The 24,853-nt window shown below is 34.0% G+C and overlaps 1 protein-coding gene across 1 annotated transcript in view; it reads right to left on the bottom strand.

Moving 5' to 3' along the window:
* Nucleotides 1–24,093, bottom strand: part of LOC126888085 (uncharacterized) — a 94,831-nt gene extending 70,738 nt beyond the window's left edge. Inside the window, exons 1-2 of the mRNA XM_050656107.1 lie at nucleotides 22,657–24,093; nucleotides 21,967–22,530 (exon numbers count right to left, since the gene is read on the bottom strand). Coding sequence (XP_050512064.1) covers nucleotides 21,967–22,530; nucleotides 22,657–24,093 — 2,001 coding nt within the window. The remainder of the gene's footprint in view (nucleotides 1–21,966; nucleotides 22,531–22,656) is intronic.
* Nucleotides 24,094–24,853: the final 760 nt, after the last annotated feature.

Raw genomic sequence — 24,853 nt, 5'->3', positions numbered from 1 at the left:
CAAAATTACCCGACAAGGCACGGGAGGTTGATACGCGTGTGTAAACACTCCACAACTCTTTTTGAAACTAGTCCTGATTTTGCAGGATCTAAATTTTACAATTGTTTGCCACTTGATATGAGAAATGAAAATAATATTCAAAAATTTAAAAATAAATTGAAATCATGCTTGATCCAATTATGCGTTTACAACCTAAATGATTATTTTGATTTAATAGAAGACTAAAGGGAATGAGGACCGACGAGGTTCAGAGACGCTCTATATTGCATATCTTTTTATATTAATCTATATTTTGTTGATTATGTTTTATGTAATTGCCCTATATAACTTATTGATTATTTTTTATGTAACCATATGACTTGTGCTATATCACAATGTGATCTGTTTGGATTAATAAAGAATATTCTATTCTATTCTATTCTATTCTATTCTATTCTATTCTATTCTATTCTATTCTATTCTATTCTATTCTATTCTATTCTATTCTATTCTATTCTATTCTATTCTATTCTATTCTATTCTATTCTATTCTATTCTATTCTATTAGCGATCTGTTGTCATCTTCTGATTTTTAATGTCCCTAAGTCGGCTTCAACTTTATCTAATCTCCTAATTCGCGGTCGGCATCTGCTTCTTCTTCCTACAGGTTTCCTGTGTTTAACTTTTTAGCAATCGTGTTACGTCTGGCATTCGTATTATGTGTCCAGCACACCTCTCTGTGTTTTAATGAACGTTGTGCTGAAGTCTTTTTCATTAAAGAAGAGATCATTTGTGCCACTGCCCTTGGTAGTTTATACATAGATCCTTTCATCTTTCTACGGTAGAGTGCATATTTTTGCTCCATATGTGATTACTGACCTTAAGAGTATTTTTTATATAATAATTTTAACTCTTTGGATGTTTCTTGAGTGGAAATATTTTTGGAGTCCACAGTATGCGCAGTAGGTAAGGTTTATTCTTATTTTAATTTCTTTGCTTGTTGTGTTAGTGCGGCAACCTTAGGTGCCTATAAAATGGCTACAGCCTGAAGGTCCCGACATATATGAATAAGTGCACCGTTGCTCTTTACAGTATTAGGAGGGGTCGGGGTCGGTAGATAAAAAAATTAAAGAAAATTGGAAAGAAAACGAAGAAGAAAACGAAAAGTTGGACGCCAACCTACTTGCGTAGGATTTTACCTTACCTTACCTTAGCTTACTTTGTGGATACAATCGAACAGGAACTAGCTGATAGCCAAATTACTCTGTAAAATTATCTGAAATGTAGGTGGATTAAATAAAAAAATTAAAGATAATAAAAAAATGACAATCGTAAAAAAATGACAAATATTGGTAATTTATTTTATAAAGAAGTCTTAACAATAATGTAGCAAAGAAACAAAAAAAACTAAACATAAAATAGTCAAACAAGATAGAAAACACAAACCCGTTAAATATATAAAAAAATTAACTTGTAAAACCTAAAGGTACTATTTGTAGATAACGCTTATTTATACTACTATTTAACCCAAATTAAATTTAATAAAGACCGAATTAAAAACTATAAAAACTGAACAAAAAAAAATGCCAGCACTTTAGGTTTTATGTAGGTAGGTACCTGAGATGCTGAGCTCAACAAATTATAGATATTATTAATGATATAAATGAAACATAAACTAAATACACAGACGTTATCATTTTTTTATACGAATCTAGCACCAAAATAAAAGGTTTTTGTTCTGTACTTATTGGAACAGTCCACCCACTTTAACTGATAAAATTTAGCAATATATTTTTGAGATAAAGTCAAGTCAAAATTGATACCTGAGATATGGCACTTTACTTAACCACTTTCCAAATAAATAATATGTTCGTGCAAACGTACTGCTACTAAAAGCCTCCACGGTACGGTAACTGACAAAACATTGGGCTTACAGTGTAGACTAATCCATCCTTTGCACAACCTCCAACAAAGATTTGCTTGTCTTTAAAAAAAATCAGCACCAACCAATACTCTTCTCCACTCAATAACCAGAATACTCTTTCTAAATGATCCAGATCATCCACTGTACGACATTTACTTATTTTTCTATAAAAATTGACCAAAAACTTCCACCATCATAACTGAAAGACCTCTCGCCTTTTTCAAAAACGTCCTAAGTGACAGTCTTGTTCTCGGCGTCTCGGTAAGTTTGGTTGCATAAGTGTAGTAGTGTATTTTCTGAGAATAATACACTGCTACATTAGTAGAAGTCACTAGTAAAGCCAAGATATGTGAAACTGACACGAACTGTCAAGACGTTCAAAGATATGACTTCCAGAGACTGTTTCCAGTTTCTCATTTGCTATTGGATCCTAGGTAACCGACACGTATTTAGTGTTGTGTTTGTTCATGACTAGACCGACCTGTTTTGCCAATGCTAGGAAATATTGCTCAACATTTCTCTTGCTACGCCCTATTATGCCAATATCGTCATTGTATGCTAAGATTTGTATTGATCTATTGTAAATAGCACCGCAAACAAGAGTGTTTGACCAGTGCATACTCCCAATTCTCACATACGCATGCCAAACATGGACCTTGACCAAGGCAAACATGGATAAAATAATAAAGACACAAAGAGCCATGGAGAGAGCAATGTTAGGAGTAAAATTGACAGACAAAAAGCAAAACAACTGGGTCAGAAATAGAACAAAAGTCAAAGACGCAGGTCAACATATAACCAGGCTAAAATGGAGCTTCGCAGGTCATAACGCTAGACAAACGGACAATAGGTGGAATAGCACGATACAACAATGGAGACCATGGACAGGAAAGAGAGCAAGAGGACGACCCCAGATGAGATGGGGAGACGACATTAAAAAGATAGGAGGAACGCACTGGAAACAGAAAGCACTAAACAGAAGCGAATGGAGGAAACTGGGGGAAGCCTATGTTCAAAATTTGACGAATTAAAGGGCAAAAGAAGAAATAGCACCGCCGTCTTTAATTCGAGTATCTTGGACTCCCTTTTCTAAGGCCATATTGGCAATATTATGTAAGCCAGGTCATTTCCTTGTCTGAGTACATCCTTTTCTCAAAGATTCTAAAATTCTCTCCATGTATTATAGCACTGGCTTTTAAGTTAGACATTGCCATTCTGGTTAGTCGGATAAGTTTCTCGGGTATGCCAATATCATGTGTGACCTGGTTAATCCATCTTATTGGAGATCTTGCACGTGGTGTGTGACTTTATACCTTTCCTTGAATGCTGAATCTCTTTAAATTAATGATTAGCTGAGCATCTCCGTTATTTATTTTATGCGTTAAGTACTATGCTTTTTTGCCCTTATCCGTCTTTTAAATTGCAAAAATATCTTAAGATTCTATTAGCATATACTTCACTATGTTTGTATGTTCATAATCAATATTTTAGCACATAATGACCATATCAACCAGCTTCTTTGTCTTCTTCGATTTCGAGGATTTCTCTTTCGTATTCAGAGAACAAGTAGTTAAACACACTGTCAGATCAAAGTTTTTGTTTTTTTAAGTTGCGTGATCAACTTAATATTAGATTTATTTAAATTCACAGCTGTTACAGGAACGACATCTCAAATTCTCACCAAAGCTTTTGTCGTTAGGAACTCTTCATCATTGATCTCTAGAACTCAATTTTTACCATTCAATATAGATTCAAATATACTATTCGGAGATAAAAGTTCTCGACAATTAATCTTGTTGTTTAACTGTGGTCTGGCCAATGGATATTGACATATTAGCTTCGCCATAATGTATTAACTATTTCACCAGTTGCCGTTCTAAGCCACTGTTGCAGGCGACAATTTAAGATGGCCTTATAGTACTTCTTGATGTGCAATAGTTCTTGTTGTACCTGTACTTACCAAAACGATCTACATTTATTATTAATACGCACCTTGCTGTACAAGCTACGAGTTCCACTAGAGAACGAATTGTTAACAGTTGCTGTGGGGGTGTTGTTTCTCGAGATTTGCAGTTTTCTCTTGATGTCGACCCCTCCTTTTTTTCTGACTTTTGTATTATTTTCTTGTAATTACGGAGAATGTAGCCTATCTCGTTAAAATTCCAACATCTGGGCTCGAAGTACTACGTTCCAAATAGTGTTATGAACTACTTTCCGTATCATATCCTCCAGATGTTCATGGCTTTCTTCATTGTTGCCTCAATCGTCGCCATCTTCAAGAGTCTCGTACTTGATGGCTCCGTGAAGTTTGGATAACTGTTTCGTTTTCCAAGGCAATAGTTAGCGCTTCATCTAAAACGTTTTTGTCTTGCTAGTCGTAAAGCGTTCTATAGTTCACTGTCTTTAAACTCATTGAGAGGTACCTACAGCCATTTCTTTTCAAAATTTTGTCTGGTGCCTCCGCATAAGCCAACTGCACTATTCGATTCCAATTTATTCAGTGTCTTCAAACTTTACTATTACACATAATATTTAAAAATGATTACATAATATTTTGTTTCCATGATGTTCGTTTACATGCGTGTAGTCAGGAGAATAAGCTTATCTGGCTTATTCTGATTTGGCCCCATTCGATTATTATGTCTTATATCCCAAATCTGAAGCGATGGCTCGTAAATTAAAAAATCAACTCAAAAAAAGAGACGAAACTAACACCTATTCTACAGAATAGGGTTATTCGGACGGCAGAAATAAGTTAATAAATCGCTGGAATAGTTGTATTGAGCTAAAATGAGACTATATCAAATAAAATAAAAGAATTTTCTCGAGAACATGTTTTTCATTTCAAAGGAGGTTACTTATCAGATGATTTAACAGCAAAAAATATAGTAACATTCAAATATAATATCAAGAAGAGATAGTATGTGCAGCCTAGTCGGATAAAAATATCAATATAGATATATGTAGCCGACATGGCCTAGTTAACACTGATAATTTCGTCTTTATTCCTCTTTACTCAAGATAACTTCAACATTAAGAAGTTTAAGTACCTACTCTAGAACCATTTCGTAATTTAACTGTTATTTTAATACTGTAATTTAGATGCAAATTATTGATTTATACCGATTTTTACAGAATTCATTAACTGCTTTCTTTTTAGTAGTGAATATAACCGAATGTTTAATGTAATCATGTTTAAAACGCTTTCACTGAGTTATGCGTATTCTTTATGGTCTATTGTTATTATTTCATAGCAAAGAACCCTATTTTTAATACGAGTAAAAGTCACTGAACCTTCTGTTATTTACAAGTTGTTTCATAAATACCAATAGAAAAGAACGCAGTTCCAAAAGTTAAAAATTTTAAAAACAAATTTTAGTAACAGAAACAGTTGAGATTTGTCTGACATCTCACAAAAACAAAATAGCGAATTGATCAAAATATAATATGAAAATATAATTGAAAAACGGTTACAAAATCTAACCCAGCTCACTCAAAAAATTTTAGTTCGTAATATTAATTAACAGTGATTATTGAGAATAGTATTTCGTTGTAACAACAATTTAATTTTTTTGTTTCAACCAACTTTTAGACATTGATGAATGTATTTGGTTACTGTCACAATGATTGAATAATAATTGTGAAAATAACTAGAGTACATTAAACAATAACGCTCAATTTATTTAGCCAATAAGTTAGTTTCGTATATTTAATAAATAATGGTAATTGTGGCAGCAAAACACTTTCTTGATTTCAAAGATGATAAGCAATTACCTTGGTTTATCGTGACAACGTACAGATTTCATTAAAACAATGTACAAATGTTGTTAATATAGAGTAATATTTGATTATTCCATAGATGTAAACTGATTGTTATGACAACAAATTCATTAGTCAATCTACTACTGCGTTTAATAACCAGAATCAATGCGTTCATGGTAACAATAAACGTAGTTGTTGAAACAATAAATGTTTTGCTTGACCTTTTGAAATGTAACGGCTTTTTCTTATCGTGATACCTCGAGCTTCTCTGTGTTACCACTGCTTAAAAAAGAATTATTTGTTAAACAATGCTCTTACCTCTGCCGAAGTGCCGAATAATTTCATTTAGTTTCCAAGTGTAGTCTGTACTGGAAGGAAGTTTTCGTGTGTCTACTATTGTATTAATTATTTTTTTTGAATCCTGAGAAAACTAATTAGTATTTTTGAAAAATTTAAACGCAGAATAAAATATTACAGTATTATCGAGGGTCTGAAGTCCCTGAGAATTTCTATAATGATTATTTTAATAAGTCACAGGGGTGAAAAAGAGAAAATTTAGTATGATTTTTTATAAACAAATATACCATTCAAAAGAAACTTTTTGTTTATTCTAAGGGACTTTCAGCCCTCGGTAATAATCTAATCTTTTATTCTGCGTTGAAATTTTTCTAAAATACTTATTAGTTTTCTCAGGATAAAAAAAATGAATGCTTAAAAATATTTAAAATGTTTAAAAAGAATTCGATCGAAATTTTGCACCTGCGCTCTCAAAAAGGATTAAAGTGTTATACATTTTTGGAATCACTATTTCAAACGCTTTTAAATGAGCTGTCACATGATGTACTTTCCCATTTAAAAAATCAAAGTTGTGCCTGTCACCCGAAGAAGGATCGCGTAAAGTTCGAAACATTGATGTTATAATATACATTGATTATTTTAAAAATCGACCTGTCCGAGCGTTTTGCTTATGTCTAGAAATATATAAAGGGGGACCCTTATTAACCCCCCTTATTAATTTAACAAGCCCCCTTGTTATTACAGCGCACTGTATAAGTGAAATCATATAAGAAATGACACAGTGAAAAGTCCATTAGGTTTAGGACAAAAAAGGCGGATTTGCAAAATTATTATTAATCAATTTAATATCATACATTGATCTAATGCATTCAGTAATTATTAATATAAAATACGTTCATAGTAGGAATGAACGGAACTGATTGTAGCAATGAATAGAATTGCTTGTAAGAATAACCGTATTTATTGTGGGAATGAACGGAATTAATTCTAGGGCCGGCAGACTAAAGCACATAAGTCGAAAAAACCGATTTTTCTTTTTGTACATGCACATGTCCATATATTTTTTCTCCACCGACTGACTCAAGCACATACGTCATACACGTTTATTTCATATTGATTTTAAGTAGCGTACTTTTTCAACCTTTCAATTACTATAAACCTTTAGACGTTATAAAGAACATAAGTTGACTTATGTGAAAAGTACAACTGATATATTCAGTTTTGCTGATTTATAAGCATGACTTAAGTTGTTAGGTACATTAAGTACTTGACGTTATCGTCTTCCTTGTTTAAGAATATACAGATATTTAACTTTAGGTACCTACTTAAAACATGGCTAAGAGAGAAGCGACATTCAATGAATATTGGGTAATGTAATGGGTATATACAGCCGGAAAAATGAAAGAATGCCCATGAACGATCACATCAATCACTTATTTTGTATTTGCTGTCTTTTTCTATAAATAACAAACGTTTGTCATAGAAAAAGACAGCAAATACAAAATGAGTGATTGATGTGATCGTTCAGGTCTGCTTACATGTCATCATTAATAGAGATTGTAGAAAAAGCTTCTCAAAGACAACGCGAAATATACCCTGAAAACAGAAATTTCGTATGAAGACGTATAAATATTTTGTTGTAATAGATGTACTGCGTTAAGCTATTTGTAGGGGGTGGCAATGAAGAAACGGTCTTCAGTAGGTGGTACAAAAATTAATGATATGCGTGGAACAACTGTACCTAAAAATAAAATATCCGAGGACAAAAGGAAAGAAATAAAAAACCATATCTTGTCTCTTCCGTCGTAAGAAAGTCACTACACCAAAAGAGTACATCAAAGAAGTATTTGCCTTCCCTCCTAACAATCACCAAAATATATCAACTATTTGTCTATCAAACCTCCTTCAGACCAGATCAAACCAGATCAAGCTTACGAATCTAAAAAAAAAACGACACACAGATGTATCAAAATGATAGTACCTTACAAGTGCATACAATACATGTGACTTACAACAGTGTTTACCGACCCCATCATTGACTTATTATGTAGCTTTTTATAAACGTCAATTGTGGACGTTCAATTTGACCGTACATGACAATAAGACTAGAAGGGCTTTATGATATGTGTGGTATGAATCTACTACTGCTCGAGGAGCGAATCAGATTGCATCTTGTCTCTTTAAACATCTTCAAATAAACCTACCTAATACCTAATAACACAAGAAGTGTAATATTTTACTCTGATACCTGTGGAGGTCAGAATAGAAATGCTCACGTGGGTTCTATGTTTACGTGGGCTGTACATAACTTACAGTAGAGAGAATCAACCATCAATTTATGGTTCCTGAACATAGCCATTTAGAAGTTAAACAGTTCATGGAATAATAGAAAGAAAAAAGAAAACAGAAATCCATATATATCTTCCTCATGACTGGAGTCAACTTATTAGACCAGCAGTAACAAATTTCAAGTTGTGGAAATACTGACTTTTTGGATTTTTGGACTTTTACTTTGGTATTAAGAAATAAAGATGTAGATGGAAAGCAGTTTAATGGTTGGACAAAAGGTGGCTCCGCTATGATACGGAATTTAGAATGGTATCTTACAAAGACACCTTACAAATGGAAGCAAATTTTCACAAGATACATTTAAGACGGAGGGCATCCTTTATGGGTCGCCCCCAAAATCTCAATATCATCAACACGCCTAACTTCACGCACAACTTTGATACATCATTGATTAAATTTCTATAATATTCTAAATATTTATTTTTCTTAATATTATGTATCCGAGTTGCTGTGAATATGGTAGGTCGTATGCAACTTGGGGCCTATACTTTTTGGATACCTATATCAAAGTTGCGCGTGAAGTTAAGCGTGTTGATGACAGTTAATCTTTTGGGCTGCACCCATTCTTTATACCTAATAACATTCCAATTATATCACTATTGCCTTTATCCTCTAACTATATCAAAAGACAAAAAGATGACTTAGTTTCTCTACTAACAATAATACCAAATTAATGTTTTCCATAAATTTTATATAGATTTGCCTAGTAAGGAAAATGTAGCTAATATGGATTGATGGAAGAAAATATTGTGTTGTAACAACCTAAAATTCCTAGTTGTACTGTTAGACGTAAGTCATATATACTTGTGTTCTTTTTAACATAAGTCAGGAAAAACAATTTTCTATACTTTTTTATAGTCATACTTAGCTACAAGTAAGGATGTTATACACACTCTCATAAAATGCAATAAATGATTTTAAGAAATATTGAATTATTTTTTTATACAGTTTTATTCGATTTCTGAAAATCTATAGTTTTTGACTTATGTGCTTTACTTTTCCGACCCTACAATTGTAAAAATATACGGAAAAAATTGTAGAAATAAACGAAATTTATTGGATGCATGAAACAGTATACGTGAGGAGAAATAACACTGTTATTGACACAACGAATAGTCTTCGTTAGTCAATTAACGACGTTGTTGTTTTAATGAATAGTGTTCGTTGACTCAGTGAACAGTGTTCGTAATATCAATAAAGTGATATTATGGTATACATAATGAAAGTATTATATATTAATAAATGGATGTTCATCCATTCAATAAACGTAATACATTGGATCAACTAACGAAAATAATGAATTGATGAACATCGCTTTGTTGTTCCAATACAACCAAGAATTGGACAAATTTTAAGTATTGCTTTTGTTGTCTGAATTAACATTTTTCTTAATATTACGTACCTTTTTCGTTGAGTGTTGGCAAAACAATTAAAAAGCATAAGAGAGGATAAAATTAAAAATTTACGAAATTAAAATGGAAACACTACAAGCACAAGCTACTACAAAAGCAAAAGCACAAGCAAAATATGAAGGGCTGACTTCAGAATTTAAAAAAATCAAATTTGTTGTTAACATGTTTTGAAATTTTTGAAGAAAAAAGTGAATTTCTTTTATTTATTTAGCATACGGTGATGAGTGCACTAAGAACTGGCCAAATAACGTAAAATATGGAAAACATATACGTTGTGAAATAGAAAAAAATGAAACTAGTAGAGGTAAGAAATTATCAATAGAAACCTATAAATTTACATTACATTGATAGTTTCCCACCTGTAGACGTATCAAAAATTGACCCTTGACCTGGAATTTTCAAAAATATTGTACCTCCTGATAGTGTCTCTGTTTCATTTTGTTCCGGTCACCCTGTATATTAATTTGACTCGTTTGTTGTAGCCGACTCAATTAAAACTAGACGGATGATCATCTATATATTGCAATTTACTATTTTTGTTGGAAATAAACTATAATTTTATTTTAAAATAAGTTTAATTGAAGTTTCGATCTCCACTTCGGAAATCGTTTTCAAAATACAAATTATCCATCATTATCAAGGCTTTTCATTGTGGATGGAATTTTAGCCGCTCCTACTTCGAGCTCTCTGATTCGCTTAATACGGTGATCACTCCGTATTCCACTTGTGTGTTGTCAAAATTTGTTGTATGACTTGGCTTTCGTTAAAATTTTCTTCCACTCATTTTTATATGTGCCTATTTCCCTCTAGTTTCTCACTTTCAGAATTTTGATCTCTCTCACGACCTGCCCAGACAATCAAGTAACGTCAATAACGCCGAGGAAACGTCAGTTTTTGGTTGAATATATACACGTGTTTGAACATTACGTCATATAAACGTCTTTTGTAGGTGATTTTAAATATGTAATATTAATGACGTTAAAATACGTTTAAAAACACGTTTTCATTTCCGACAGTCCAAGTCTGACGCCACAGAATTGGGAGGAGCTTAAAGAGTTAATGCTTATAATGTTGTATATTGACTCAAAACTGTCAAAACAATTTTGTTTATAGTTTATAAGCTTAAATGGCCATAAGAAATTTTTTTTATTGTTTACGTGCTTTGTGTGGTAAAATAAGACTTTTCATTTAGATATTTGGTTGAAGAAACGTGTTAATTAAGAGATTTTTATTCGTTTTTCTTAAGTGAGTTAGTATAATGCAATTATTTTTCTTGAAAACTGTGAGAGGTTATGTTTTGGTGTTTATTTTCTGTTGATGAACTAATTATGTGTTGTTCGCGATCCTTTTTCATTTAATGGACAGCGTTAAGATATGTTGGCTAATTTGTTAATAAATTATTTATTAGTTTATATGTTGTTTCAGTTTTGACACAGGAAGTATACCTATATAAAAAGTGAAAATTCTTTAATGTTGCATTGAGGATATTGTTATTCTGTGCATTTTATAAAGTCTTCCATTTGGTTTTACTTTTAGCCTATAAGCTAATTTAAAACAGTTAAATGAAAAATTGCAATACCAACAATGCCCATACGAATAATTACTGTGTGTTTTTAAAACCATAAAATGAAAAATAATCTAAAAAAACGACATAAAAACTACGTTTTTAATATCACGTATTTAAAACGTGATAAATACTGTCGTCAGTTATGGTGCGACATATTCACGTGACTGTCGAAGTCGAAAAAGTGTGATAAACTGACGTGGTTTGGTGATAATTATGACATCTTTTCAACGTTTTGTAAACGTTATTTGGTTGCCTGGGTGATCCTCCCATGTCTCTATGCTTATCATGGCTCCTATTTTTCAGCGTTGCTTATGGTATAAATTCGATATAATCCCGAGATCATTATAGTCTATCTTCTTTGATTCAGACATGCATTCATTTTTCATGCCGTACTTTGTCGAATGCTTTATTATAGTAAAGAAAACTCGCATATATATCTTGATTGACGTAAAGGCACCTTTGTATTAGTATACTAAGTGAAAAAAGAGTTTAACACGTTCCGAGCCCCCTTTGCAAAACCCAAAGTGGGTATCATTAATGTCTATGTCTATGAAGGACATACAGACTCAAAAATGAAGTAATGGGAAACAGACCTAAAATAAACCGATACTTGACATAATAAAGGAGAAAAAATTAGCATGGTTCAGCGATACAATATGAATGGAAACGACAGGCAAGTAAAGGGAATGTGGAAAACTAAACCAACAGGGAAAAGCAGAAGTGACATACCAATAAAAGAGTGGAATAGCGAAATAGCAGAGCTATTACAAAATAAGGGAAATCTTGGCAAAAAAAACACAAATAGCGAAGAACAGGAAAGAATGGAGAACATTCATCAAAGCCTAGAAGCATCCCCCTCTCTCGCATTCCCCTCGCTAAAAGAGGAACGATTATGTATGTATGTTTTATACATCTATCTCTTATTTGAATTTATTTAAAGTTATTGCATAACTACATTAATATGTAAGTTCATAAATAACAATATTATTAAAAGAGCCAATAAAAACAAGTAAATAAAATCAATCCCTAGGATTTAAACGTTTTACACTATCATATATCTTGTAGCAGGCAGTTCTAGATCACAATTGTACAGTTTAAAATCAGGAATTAAAAGAAATTCAACTAATTGTCAGCTTAACCTAGAAACTTGAACTGTTAGCAGAGCCATATTAGTAGTTTTATACGCGCTACGAAAAAAATTTCACTTCTTCATACTATACCGTCTGCTGTCGATCTGTTATTTTACTAGAATTGTAGATCGGTGAGATACGCTTGTATGAATATACCGGGTATACTGAAAAGTTTTAGACAGATGATTAATAATATCTTGATTTTTAGTGTAAATGTAGGCATTAAACATTCTTCTATTTCTTCTCCCTTTTTGTGGTGATTTATCTCTTACTATTTTGATCACACGGGACTGTCCCATTCTGCTTATAATGTGGTTAATATTGTTCTCAGACTATTTTCTTATACAAATTATTATTTTAGTTGGGAATAAGCCAGAATTTAAGTTTGAAATTAAATTTATTTAATATTTCAATTTACACTTCGGATATCGTTATCAAAATACGAAACATTAATAAATGAAATTAATTTTGTATTCGTTGCTTAGTAAAAAATGCTTCTAATAATTCAATTTTATCTGACTCATTTATATTGAAAATTTAGACATATATTATACATTTTAAAGTGGATGACTTATGATCTGATAAAATTATATTGCCAATATTTATGAGTTGCATTCCTGGGACGACTTTATTGGAAGATCAGTCATTCGATTACATAAAATTACCTTTAATTTAAAAATATATCCGTTTGCTATGGGATCACTAAAACAAGAATTTTACTGTCGTTGTTGCATGTGGTTGTCTTCCATGATTAAATTGAAGAGCATAGGGCTCAATGAGTCCCTCTGTCTTATTGCGCTCTCTATATCTATAGATTGTGTAAGTTGTCCATCTTTTTTTACTTCCATTTTGTTAATTTGGTGCATGTTTTTAATAGTTTTTATGATATTTAGGGGAACTTTTCTATTATACAGCAGATGTATTACAGTTTTTAATCTAACTCTGTCAAATGCTGCCTTTAAGTCAATATATGTACAAACTATGTAGACCTGTACAAAACCATAGAGCAAGCGGGATTTCGATCAAAGTTTGGAATCAAAAACAACCAGTAAACGATAAAACAGCCCACTGAAAAACCCATAAAACACAACAGACCTCTGGTATTGGTGTTTATAGATTTCTACAAAGCGTTGGAGTTGGTAGAACTAGATTGTGTAATTGAAGCATTAAATGAAAGTCGCATTGATAGCCGTCATTCCAGATTAGTATACAATGTTTATAGAAATTCGATAAAGGCATTAAATTACACGAAAAAAGTAACGAAACCAAACTCAAGAGGTGTCAGACAGGATGACACACTATCACCAAAGCATTAATTTTATAACTGCCCTAGACTGTGCTTTTAAAACCCTTGATTATGATCATAAAGGGGTGTGTCGACGGAGAAGGACTATACCACCTGAGTTTTCAAGAGCCTTCAGAGTAATCGCTTTAAAAATAAATATCTCCAAAACAAAATAAAATACTATGCACAACACCACAACAGGCATACGATAATTATAAGACTATAAGAAACGAAACACATTCAGTCGTAAGAAGAATAAAAAATGATCACTGGGAACGTTTTTCTAAAGAAATGGAACATGATTTTTATGGTCTCCAAAAGGAAATATGGCGCTTTAGAAGAGGTCAAAGAGCGGAGGTAAAGGAACTAATAGAACCAAAACACATAGAAAGGAATACATGGATTGACTATCTAAAAAAGCTCTATGCAGAGGAAGAACAAGATAGAACCGGAAACACCAGAAATTACCACAAATGAATATGTTAATATAAGTACACGGGAAGTTCGAAAAACACTCAAAAAACTGAAGAACAGAAAAGCTGCAGGTAAGGATGGAATACCAAACGAATTACTGAAATATTGTGGAGCAGCAATGACAGAACAATTAACACCATTAATTAACAAAATCATAAAACACAATAAAATACCGGAAGAATGGAGAACGAGCTAACTAATTCTACTATTCAAAAAAGGAGATAAAAAGCAGCCAGAAAACTACAGAGGTAGCAACTTGTTAAATACTACCCTAAAACTTACAACTAAAATTTTACAAGACCTAATGAATCGGAGAATAAATTTAGCAGACGAATAACAAGGTTTTCATACTGGAAGATCATGTACAGATGCTATATTCGTCATAGAGCAAATTACTGAAATATCACTAGAGTATAATAGACCAGCATTTCTATGTCTGATTGACTTGAAGAAAGCATTTGACAGAGTAAGACTCAAAGATGTAATCCATCTTCTGTATAATAGAGAAGTCCATCTAGATATGATAAAAACTATTGAAAACATCTACCAAAGCAACCAAATGGAAGTCATAATAGATGGACCACTTACTGAACCTCTAGATATAGGCAGCGGAATAAGACAGGGAGACTCATTAACTCCTATGCTCTTCAATTTAATCATGGATGAAATCATCAAAAACGTCAACAAAAGAAGGGGATGTAGAATGGGAAACAAAGAAGTAAAAATACTGCTATGCGGACGACGCAATATTGATAGCCTAAGATGAAGATAGTTTGCAAAGATTAGTCCACAGATTTAACATTAGAGCAAACGAATTCAATATGACAATTACATCTCAGAAAACCAAAACAATAGTAGTCAGTAAATAACCAATCAAATATAAAATAGAAACCTATACAGCCACAACACAAAGACTATTGGGAACGGCAGAGGTGAGAGTACTGTGAAGAATTACAGGAACTACACTGAGAGATCGAAAGAGGAGTGAATATATCAGAAGAAAATGTAACGTACCGTGTATAAACGAATGGACACTAAATAGAAAAAAGAATGGAACAACCACATAACCAGAATGGAGGAGACACGTGTGGTCAAACTCCAAAGATGGAGTGACAACATTCCATAGAGGTATCAATCCTTTAATAAACAAGTAGAAATTCTTATAAAAAGGAAGAAGGAGAAGAAGAAGAAAACAAAATACATGACAAAAAATTCAGAAAGACAAAGTAGAACTTGTTTATATATACATATACATATACCTTGGACACGAAATTAGGATAGGTAAGGACAACCAAACAGATGAGCTATCAAGAAGGGCAGCACATGGATGGGTAGCATATGGAGCTTTTAAAAATGTATTTAATGATGTCAACATACCGACTAATCTGAAGGGGAAAGTTTTGGATTAGTGTGTTCTGCAAGTAATCAGCTACGCCTACGGTGCGGAAAAACTGTTCCTTTAACGCTATTTTCACACACTAAGAACTTGAACGTGCGATGGTTGGAACGCACGATGACATTCCAATGGTGGCTCGAGCAATCTTATGGTAATACGTTTCTCATTACACGGCGACTTCACGGAACGTTCCAACCGCCGTTCCTTGGGGCTTGCTTATATGCAGGCGGTTTGCCAACGTCGACTGCGCGGTTTACCTGTTTTACTTGATCTCACCCTAATGCCGCCTTTGCAGTTTCACCCTAATACCAAGGAAAATAGGGGGAAAACAGGTTAATCGCGACGTTTACGTTGGCAAACCGCCCTATATAAACAAGGCCTTAGGAACATAAAAAGGGATAGTAACCACTAACGCGCCGTATTCGGCCTATATTTCAATTGCATAGGTAGAAAATATAGAAAATAATTTATACCCCGTGGGTCGGGTTAATGAGCATATTATGTGAACCAAGCGCAAAAGCAAATAAAAATAAATCAAACAAAAATATTAATAACAAATTAACGAATCTCTCATTTTCGAAGTGCAAACAGCAAGTAATCAATATTGCAGTGTAATTGTATCATCAAAGTCATTCATCAAAAGCGTTCAAAAGCATCAAAAGAATTTGTGACCCAAATGCTAACACCGTTACAGAATACCGCGGCACCTACCCCGTGGATCTCAATCTCATAAGCAGCACAGTTACCTTCAAATCAATTTACACCTCTTGAACATTAAAGTACCAAATCTAACTGTATGTACGATCGATTATAATCGCTTCTAAGCGCCATTCTTCTACAAATCGTGCATTTCTCACCGACTCAATACTTTTTCGTTAAAATCATACAAAAAAAATTCAAACGCCATATGTCTCTCGTTAGTTACTTACCTACCTACATACTTAAAGTAAGATGATGAATTAAATGAACAAAAATCGTTCCACTCTTGCGGTATTGGTTACGGGAAGCCATTTAATAATATTTTATGTCATATGCCAGACGTTAACAACTATTCAATTGAGTAGTTTTTGTTTTTCTAGTTGCAAAATGAGTATTGTTTTCGTCTTGGTTTGATGTAGCATTAACTGTCTATAAGCCGTGTGCATTGACGGTAAAGAGGATGACTGATTTTTAAGTGTTGACGGTAATTGCATAATAAAAGATATTGTTTAAGTAAATGTTTTACTTTAAATTTCGTTGTTAATAACGTTTTCATCATTGTGTTACTTTGTGTAGGTATATAAAGTGTGAGATACTGTTAATTGTAAATTTAAGTTTATTTTCGAATTTATATATCTTTAAATGTAATTTTACTAGGGCACTAGGATGTTAATATGTCATATTCGATTTTTTTTTTGTAAAAAGTACATAAATATATCATTTTTATACAACCAACAAACAAAATATCAAATTCGGTTATAGGTTCGGCAATTTTGTTTTTTAATTATTAAAATCTCAGAAAATTTACAATCTGTTTTGCATTAAAAAATAGGTAAAGTTGGTTGTCTTTACAATGTTGATCTAGTAACCAAGAGTCTTTAGCATTTTATTATTCTAACCAGCAATATTACCAGACTAGGAAAATTCAGGCGTAAAATACATATTATGCGGAATAATATTCAGAAAATTAAATATAACATAAAACAAAATACACTGAATTTTAAATTATAGGTTATACTTCAGATTTTTCATAAACGCAGTAGACAATTAAAAAATATTTCTCAAAATTTTCTTTTAAATATTTGTAGTAAGGGAGGCAAGTAATGTAAATTTGCAGTTACTCGAGTGTTATGGGGACCTATTTGGTTGTGAAGATTAGGTCCTAAAACCAAAAAAGTTCAGTTCTCCATTTTAGTGGGGACTTTTCATTTTTTAATTTAATTTTCCATTTCCAACAATGGTTTTTTTCGATTATAGCGCCATCTATCCATAATTCGAAAAAATGTTCTGAATAAAAGTTACTTCTTTTTACGTAAGAAATCCAAATTTGCAATGAAAAAATGAGCGCTACCCCACCCCCGTGGGTGGTCGTGTTTGATGTCATTCGACAGATTTTTAAAAAATATTGAACACGCATGTTTCAGTTTTTTGAGCTGATGTTCATTTCGCGAAATATTCGCTTTTTTGTGAAACTTTGTGACTCGTCCATTTCCTTACGCCTAGCTCAAATATTCTTGTCAGATTTTTGAAATATACACTTATTCCTGTCCCCAAGGGGGTACAACGGTCTCCTTTATTCAGATGGACTTACCCAAGTTTTTTATATATTTTTGCCCGTAGAACACGACTTTTTTGGGTAACAGTTGATCCGGATATCGATAAAGTTGTTGGTGTGAGTTTTTATTCAATCTCACCCCACCGTGGCAAAAATGGTTTAATTATTACCTTTTGCCTAATTGGACATAGGTGAATATTTTAGGACCACACCCGTATGTCCCGTCCTTCGATATAAACAAAATAGTGAACTTTTAGGAGAACTGGTTCGAATAATTTGATTTGGTCTGGTTTTAAAGGTGCTAATTAATACGATAGAAAGGGTTGTGTATTAGCGATAAATAAGGGTATCCGGCGAACAAAACATTTATTAACAAAAAAAAACAACGAATTTAACAAATAAGCGGCTTAACGATAAATGATATTCTTAATAGCGAACGAGAGAGAGTAAGAGTCTTTTTAATCTATTAATTATTGCGGAGAGAGTATTTTTACGGCGAAGAGAGACGCACAAGCGAACAAAGTGTTCAACTCGGAGAGCAGAAAGAGACTCCTGAAATTCTATTCAAATCTCTGCACTATTATCTTTGATAGTTTAGTTTACACCATTCGCCCTGAAAAGGGCCAAACACATGTTACATTTCTTTGGCAAAATGACCTGCTTTTACCCCGAAACTATAAAAAATGCAGATGTATATTTTATGAAACACACAACGCTACACTCAAGTTTTTCAGAGAATTAAATATTTTAAACACAATACAGATTGTCCCAACAGATTTATAGAGAGATATTTTTATAAAAGCAAATTAATGTAAATAACTGTTGTTTTCACAACATACTCCCCCGCGTTGAAGCACTGGCTTTAACATAAACCTAACCTAACATAAATCAACTTACAATGTTCTTAAGCGAAAACACTAAACTTAACTTAATTTTAACAGTCATTTGGTAGAGGACACAATTTATTAATAGAGCGCTTGAAGACTCCATCTTTAGTTTTGACCGATGCAACTCTTACTCGGCCATCCTTTCCGGGAAAGACATCAATCACTCTTGCTAGAGCCCAGTAAAGAGGAGGAGTGTTATCTTCAATCAACAAGACGAGATCGTTGGGCTCTAGGTTCTTATGAGGAAGAAACCATTTAGGGCGATTTTGGAGTCTGTTCAAGTAGTCAATTGACCATTTTTTCCAAAACATTTGCTGGAGTTTAGAGAGATGTTGCCATAAACTTAATCTATTTTCGGGAATGTGGATTACATCCCTTTCAGGAAATGACGTAAGAGATTGTCCAATCAAGAAATGTCCAGGGGTCAGATAGGTTAGATCAGAGGGATCATTTGAGAGGGAGCAAAGCGGTCGAGAGTTGAGCACAGCTTCAATTTGAGTGAGAACAGTGGTAAATTCTTCAAAAGTGAGCTTAATATCACCCATGAGTCTACGGATATGATGCTTTGCGCTCTTTATAGCGCTTTCCCAGATGCCACCATGATGAGGGGCTCGAGGAACTATGGTTTTCCAGCGAATATGCGATGATGCCAAAAAATCATTAATAGAGCGAGAGTGCTCTTTATCTTTTAAAAACTTATAAAGTTCAAACAACTGATTACGAGCTCCCAAAAAGTTCGTAGCGTTGTCACTGAATATAGTCTGAGGGAGGCCTCTACGGCTAATAAAACGTTTTAGAGCGAAAAGAAACGTCTCTGTAGAAAGGCCGGACACGACTTCGATGTGAAGAGCTCGAGTCGATAGACAAACGAAAAGAGCAATATAAGATTTTATCAAGGGAGCTTTGCGGAGTTTGGAAGCTTTAATCTGAAAGGGGCCACCAAAATCTAATCCGACATGAGCGAATACTCGAGAGGATTGCAAACGTTCCTTTGGCAAATCTGCCATAATCTGAATAGCGGGTTTGGCATTAAATCTAAAACAAACCATACATTGGTGTATGACCTTTTTAACTTCACGTAGTCCATTTAAAGGCCAATATTTAAGTCGATTTGAGATAAAGTATTTTGAGGACCAGAGTGACAAAGTCTGATATGTTCTCTCTGAAGAATGAGACGTACTACACGATTTTTTGAGGGAAGGAGAAGAGGATATTTTTGATCAAATGTGACGTCTGAGTTACCAAGGCGACCTCCTACACGCAGCATTTCATTTTCATCCAAAAAGGGGTTTAAGCGTAAAATAGACTTATTGGATAGAGTTTTACCTTTTTTAATCTCAGAAATCTCAAGCGAGAAAGAAGAATACTGAAGCATCTTAACAATCTTCAGTTCAGCGTTTTGAAGTTCGCTTACTTCAAGAGAATTTGATAACTTATGAGAAGGCGATTTGGCATTATTGGCAAACCTGAATATAAATGCTAAAGTTCTTACAAACCTTGAAAAATTAGAGAACCTATCAGAAAGAGAGGTGAAAAAATCTATTTGATCATTTCGAATGTGAAGAGTTACTTTCCTTTCTTCGGGTAACTTGGAGGTATAAACTTTTGGATTGTATTTCAACAAATCCAACCGAGATTGATTCAAAAATTGAGGACCATGAAACCACAAAGAAGATTTAAGTATTTCAGCGGGTAGCATTCCTCGGGAGAGTATGTCGGCAGGATTCTCTTTGGATCGTACGTGCCTCCAATGAGCGTTAGGAGAATTATCTAAAATTTGTGCAACCCTATTTGCTACAAATTGAGTCCAACGAGAGGGATGCGAACGAAGCCAAGCGAGAACAATTTCTGAATCCGACCACATATTTATAGAGTCTAAGCGAGAGAGTTTTTCTTCAATAATATTAGCAATCCTTGCTGTGAGCTTACTACACAATAGCGCACCCATGAGTTCCAATCTTGGGAGAGTCAAGGGTTTTAGCGGAGCGACACGACTCTTAGATGCTAAAAGTGAACAAGATACTTGTTCTGATCTATAAATCACACGTAGGTAGATGCAAGCTCCATAAGCCTTTAAACTTGCATCCGAGAATGCGTGAATCTCAACACTAGTGATTTCTTGACTTAAAAAGAGACACCGAGGTATATTTAAATCCTTAAAATTAGAGAGACTGCGAACAAAATTTAGCCACTCATGCAACGTATCTGCATCTATGATATCGTTCCAATTAATTTTGGAAATCCAAATTTTTTGCATGACTAATTTAGCGACAACTGTAACTGGGTTAATTAGGCCTTGAGGATCAAATATTTGGGCAATCATTGACAGTACTTCTCTCTTGGTGTATGAGTCCTTTAGGGTAAAATTTGGGAGAGAGATTGAGAACTTGTCAAGAATAGGATTCCAACATAAACCTAAAACCTTATTGGAGCCATTATCTGGAGCTATTACATAAGTAATGTTCGAAGAGAGAGAAGAGATATTTTTTAAAAACAAGTCTGAGTTAGAACACCATTTATGGAGAGAGATACAAGCGGTTTCAAGCAAACTAGTTATTTCCTTATGAGCTTTAAGGAGAGTCTGTACATCATTAGCGCCATAGAGAATGTCATCAATGTAACAACTATTTTGAAGAGCATCACTGGCCAGAGGATACTCAATCTGATGAGTTTGTGCCAGTTCCATTAAACAGCGAGTACTCTGAAAGCTAGCGCTTTTAGTTCCATACGTGACGGTTTGCAATTCAAGACACTCAATGTCTTTTTCAGGGGAGTCACGCCACAAAATATTTAAAAGAGAGGTTTGAGCAGGATTTATTCTAACTTGTCTATACATTTTTTGTATATCCGTTGTAAAAACGAAAAAATACAATCTAAACCGTAGCAAAATGTCAAAAAGTTCCGGTTGAAGAGTAGGACCTTTGAGTAAAATATCATTGAGCGAATAACCACTAGAGCTTTTCATCGAACCATCAAAAACAACCCTAAGCTTTGTTGTTAAGGATTCTTCCTTAAACACACAGTGATGCGGTAGAAAATATTTATTTTCTAACTTTTCGTTGGTTAGAGAGAGAGGCACTATTTTCGCATGTTCGAGAAGAAGATATTCATTAATGAAAGATTTATATTGAGCGTATGTACTTTCGTTTTTTAAGAGCCTATGTTCTAAATTCATAAATCTTTTAAAGGCCATTTTAAAGGATTCACCTAACATTTTATTAGCGTTTTCAGAGACAAATGGAAGATTTACTTGAAAGCGGCCTGAAGGTAACACAAGAGTAGTTTTGCTAAATATTTGTTCCGCTAATTCTTCATCGGGAGTTAATTTACTAACGAGGGGAACTTCTTCAATTGCGAAAAATTGTTGAAGCAACTTATCCAACTGATTTTCTTCGGGTTCGGATTGAACAAAGAGAGAAACATTTGACTGAGAGATAGCCAAATGTGAATTACGGTGAAAAACCTGAGGATTAATTGTACCAAAAATAACATAGCCTAAGTGAGTATTCTGAAGAATGGGAAGATTTTTTCCTAGCCGTATAAATCCATCCGTCAATAATTCACTATAGATATCACCAGCCAGAAGCAAATCAATTTTACCCGGAACAGAATACGAGGGATCTGCGAGAGTGAGATCCTGTGGGACTTTTATTTTACTTCTATCTATAGTAGCTCTAGGAAGCCTACAAGTTATACTATCGAGTACAGCGAAAGAAGTTTTAAAACTTCTGTCCTTTACATTATAGGGGAAAAATTCTAAGTTTAACATTTCGTTTGAGAGTGAGGTGTTTTCGGATATGGTTGATATCTGTAGCTGTTTAAAATAAGGGATGAGTTTTAACTTCTCAACCAAATCACGAGAGATAAACGAATGTTGGCTCCCATTATCTAGGAGCGCTCTGGCATGCATGGGTCTGCCGTCTTTCGAATAAATGGTTACTAAAGCGGTAGCCAACAGTACATCAGTTTTAACTGATAAAGCTGAGAGAGACGTGGCTGCCTGAGAATCTGGAGAGTTTTGCATATCTAGAGGAGGTCTGAATGAGCTAGTAGAAGCTTCATTTTGGCTGCGATTATTAAAAGAATGCTGAGTGGATATGGGAGCGACAACACGAGAAGCACCTTGAGAATTTTGAGGAGTTTGAGCATTGCGCTCACGAGAGAGAGCTTGCCTATTGATGTTCCTAGAGGAAGAGACATTTTCAGAGGTTCCATGGAGGGATGAGTGATGATGACCCCCACACAAAGTACATGATCGAGTAGAGCCGCAATCTTGAGAGAAATGTTTACTACCCAAACAATTAAAACACAGTTTCTTACCTTTTACAAAATTAAATTTTTCCTGTAAAGAGAGGCATTTAAAATCATTACACTGATAAACCTTATGAGCATTACTTCTGCAAAAAGTACAATTATTATCAGAGAAAGAGTGTGATGGTTGGTCAACTGATGAGAAGAAAGATGTTTTTGATTGAGACCTGTTATTAACCTTTTTATCATGATCTGAAACATTTAATTTTTCCTGAATATCACACTTTTTCTCGAGAAATTTAAAAAACTGTGAAAGGGTAGGTAAGGTCTTTGTCCCAATATCATATTCAAAGGCCCTATGTGTAGAAAAATCTAATTTTTGTAAAAATATTTCAATTAATAGTAAATCCCAATGCTCAATTGGTACGGACATATTTTTCAAAGCGAGCAGCGTCTGCTGAGCTAGAGTTAAAAATTCGCGTAACGCCTTTGAATTACTTTTAACTAGAGATGGAGCCTTTAACAATTTTTGAATGTGTAAGCTAATCACTCGCGATTTGTTTTCGTAACGATCTTTGAGAGTTTTTACAGCTATATCGAAATTTTCGTCGATAACTTCGATGTTGTCGATCAACTGGAGGGGTTCATTTCGCAGGAACGATTTAAGGTAAATAAATCGTTGCACATTATTGAGTTCTTCATTGTTCACTATTAGCGTCTCGAAGAGCTGGTAGAACGAGTTGAACTCAGAGAATGACCCGCAGAACGTTTGCATGGTGATCTCCGGAAGCCTAACCTTAGCAGTGGCCACAGTTGACTGAGTGCTATTTGATCTGAGAGGAGGGGGGCCCAACAATAACTCGTCCATCTTACGCTGTAGGCCCGCGAGAATAGAGAAATATTTTTGCTCAGTTGTTACCCTGTCTTCTGCTTCAGTACCGGCTTCATCAATCTCGTCTATCTGATCCATTATTTCTTCATATTTTAAAAAACAGGTTTTTAATTCTGTTTGCCGAAATTGAAATTGTAGCGCATCCTTTTCCGTACTAGCCTTTTGTGAGAGCCAGTTTTCGATTCTTGTAATTTTAGCCTTCAAAGGCGTCCTTTTTTTCTTGAGGTCTTCCATTTCTATCTCGAATTCGATTGAACACACGGCGAGAGAGAGTCTATCGATACGCGGCAAAATCTAAATTACACTGGAGAGTTTTTTGTCAATTAACAAGCGCGGCGAGAGAATAAGAGTCTAAGTTTCACAGAGAGATACAGCGTCTACGTTAAATGTCTACAAAAGTGTTTTTGACCGTAAAATGTCTTTGAGCAGAGTTTACCTTGGATCAGCAATAAAAGTTTTAAAAAATGGAAAAATCTCACCAAATTAGTCCAATTGATAAAGCAACAGGTGGCAGCTACTAACCACACACAATAACTTCACTTTCTTTTACTTAGAGTTTATCGCGACGCGAACTAACAAGTCTTGTAGAGGTATTACACACAAAAATGTCCGAAAAAGCGGCACAAACGCGAAAACCAACCAAAAATCCGGGTCGATGTAGACCATCAAATGGTGTGAGTTTTTATTCAATCTCACCCCACCGTGGCAAAAATGGTTTAATTATTACCTTTTGCCTAATTGGACATAGGTGAATATTTTAGGACCACACCCGTATGTCCCGTCCTTCGATATAAACAAAATAGTGAACTTTTAGGAGAACTGGTTCGAATAATTTGATTTGGTCTGGTTTTAAAGGTGCTAATTAATACGATAGAAAGGGTTGTGTATTAGCGATAAATAAGGGTATCCGGCGAACAAAACATTTATTAACAAAAAAAAACAACGAATTTAACAAATAAGCGGCTTAACGATAAATGATATTCTTAATAGCGAA

The sequence above is a fragment of the Diabrotica virgifera genome, chromosome 7 (assembly GCF_917563875.1).
Source record: "Diabrotica virgifera virgifera chromosome 7, PGI_DIABVI_V3a".
In the NCBI taxonomy this organism is placed as follows: domain Eukaryota; kingdom Metazoa; phylum Arthropoda; class Insecta; order Coleoptera; family Chrysomelidae; genus Diabrotica; species Diabrotica virgifera.
The sequence above is the reverse complement of the archived record's forward strand: the minus strand, read 5'-3'. Positions and strand labels throughout refer to the sequence as shown.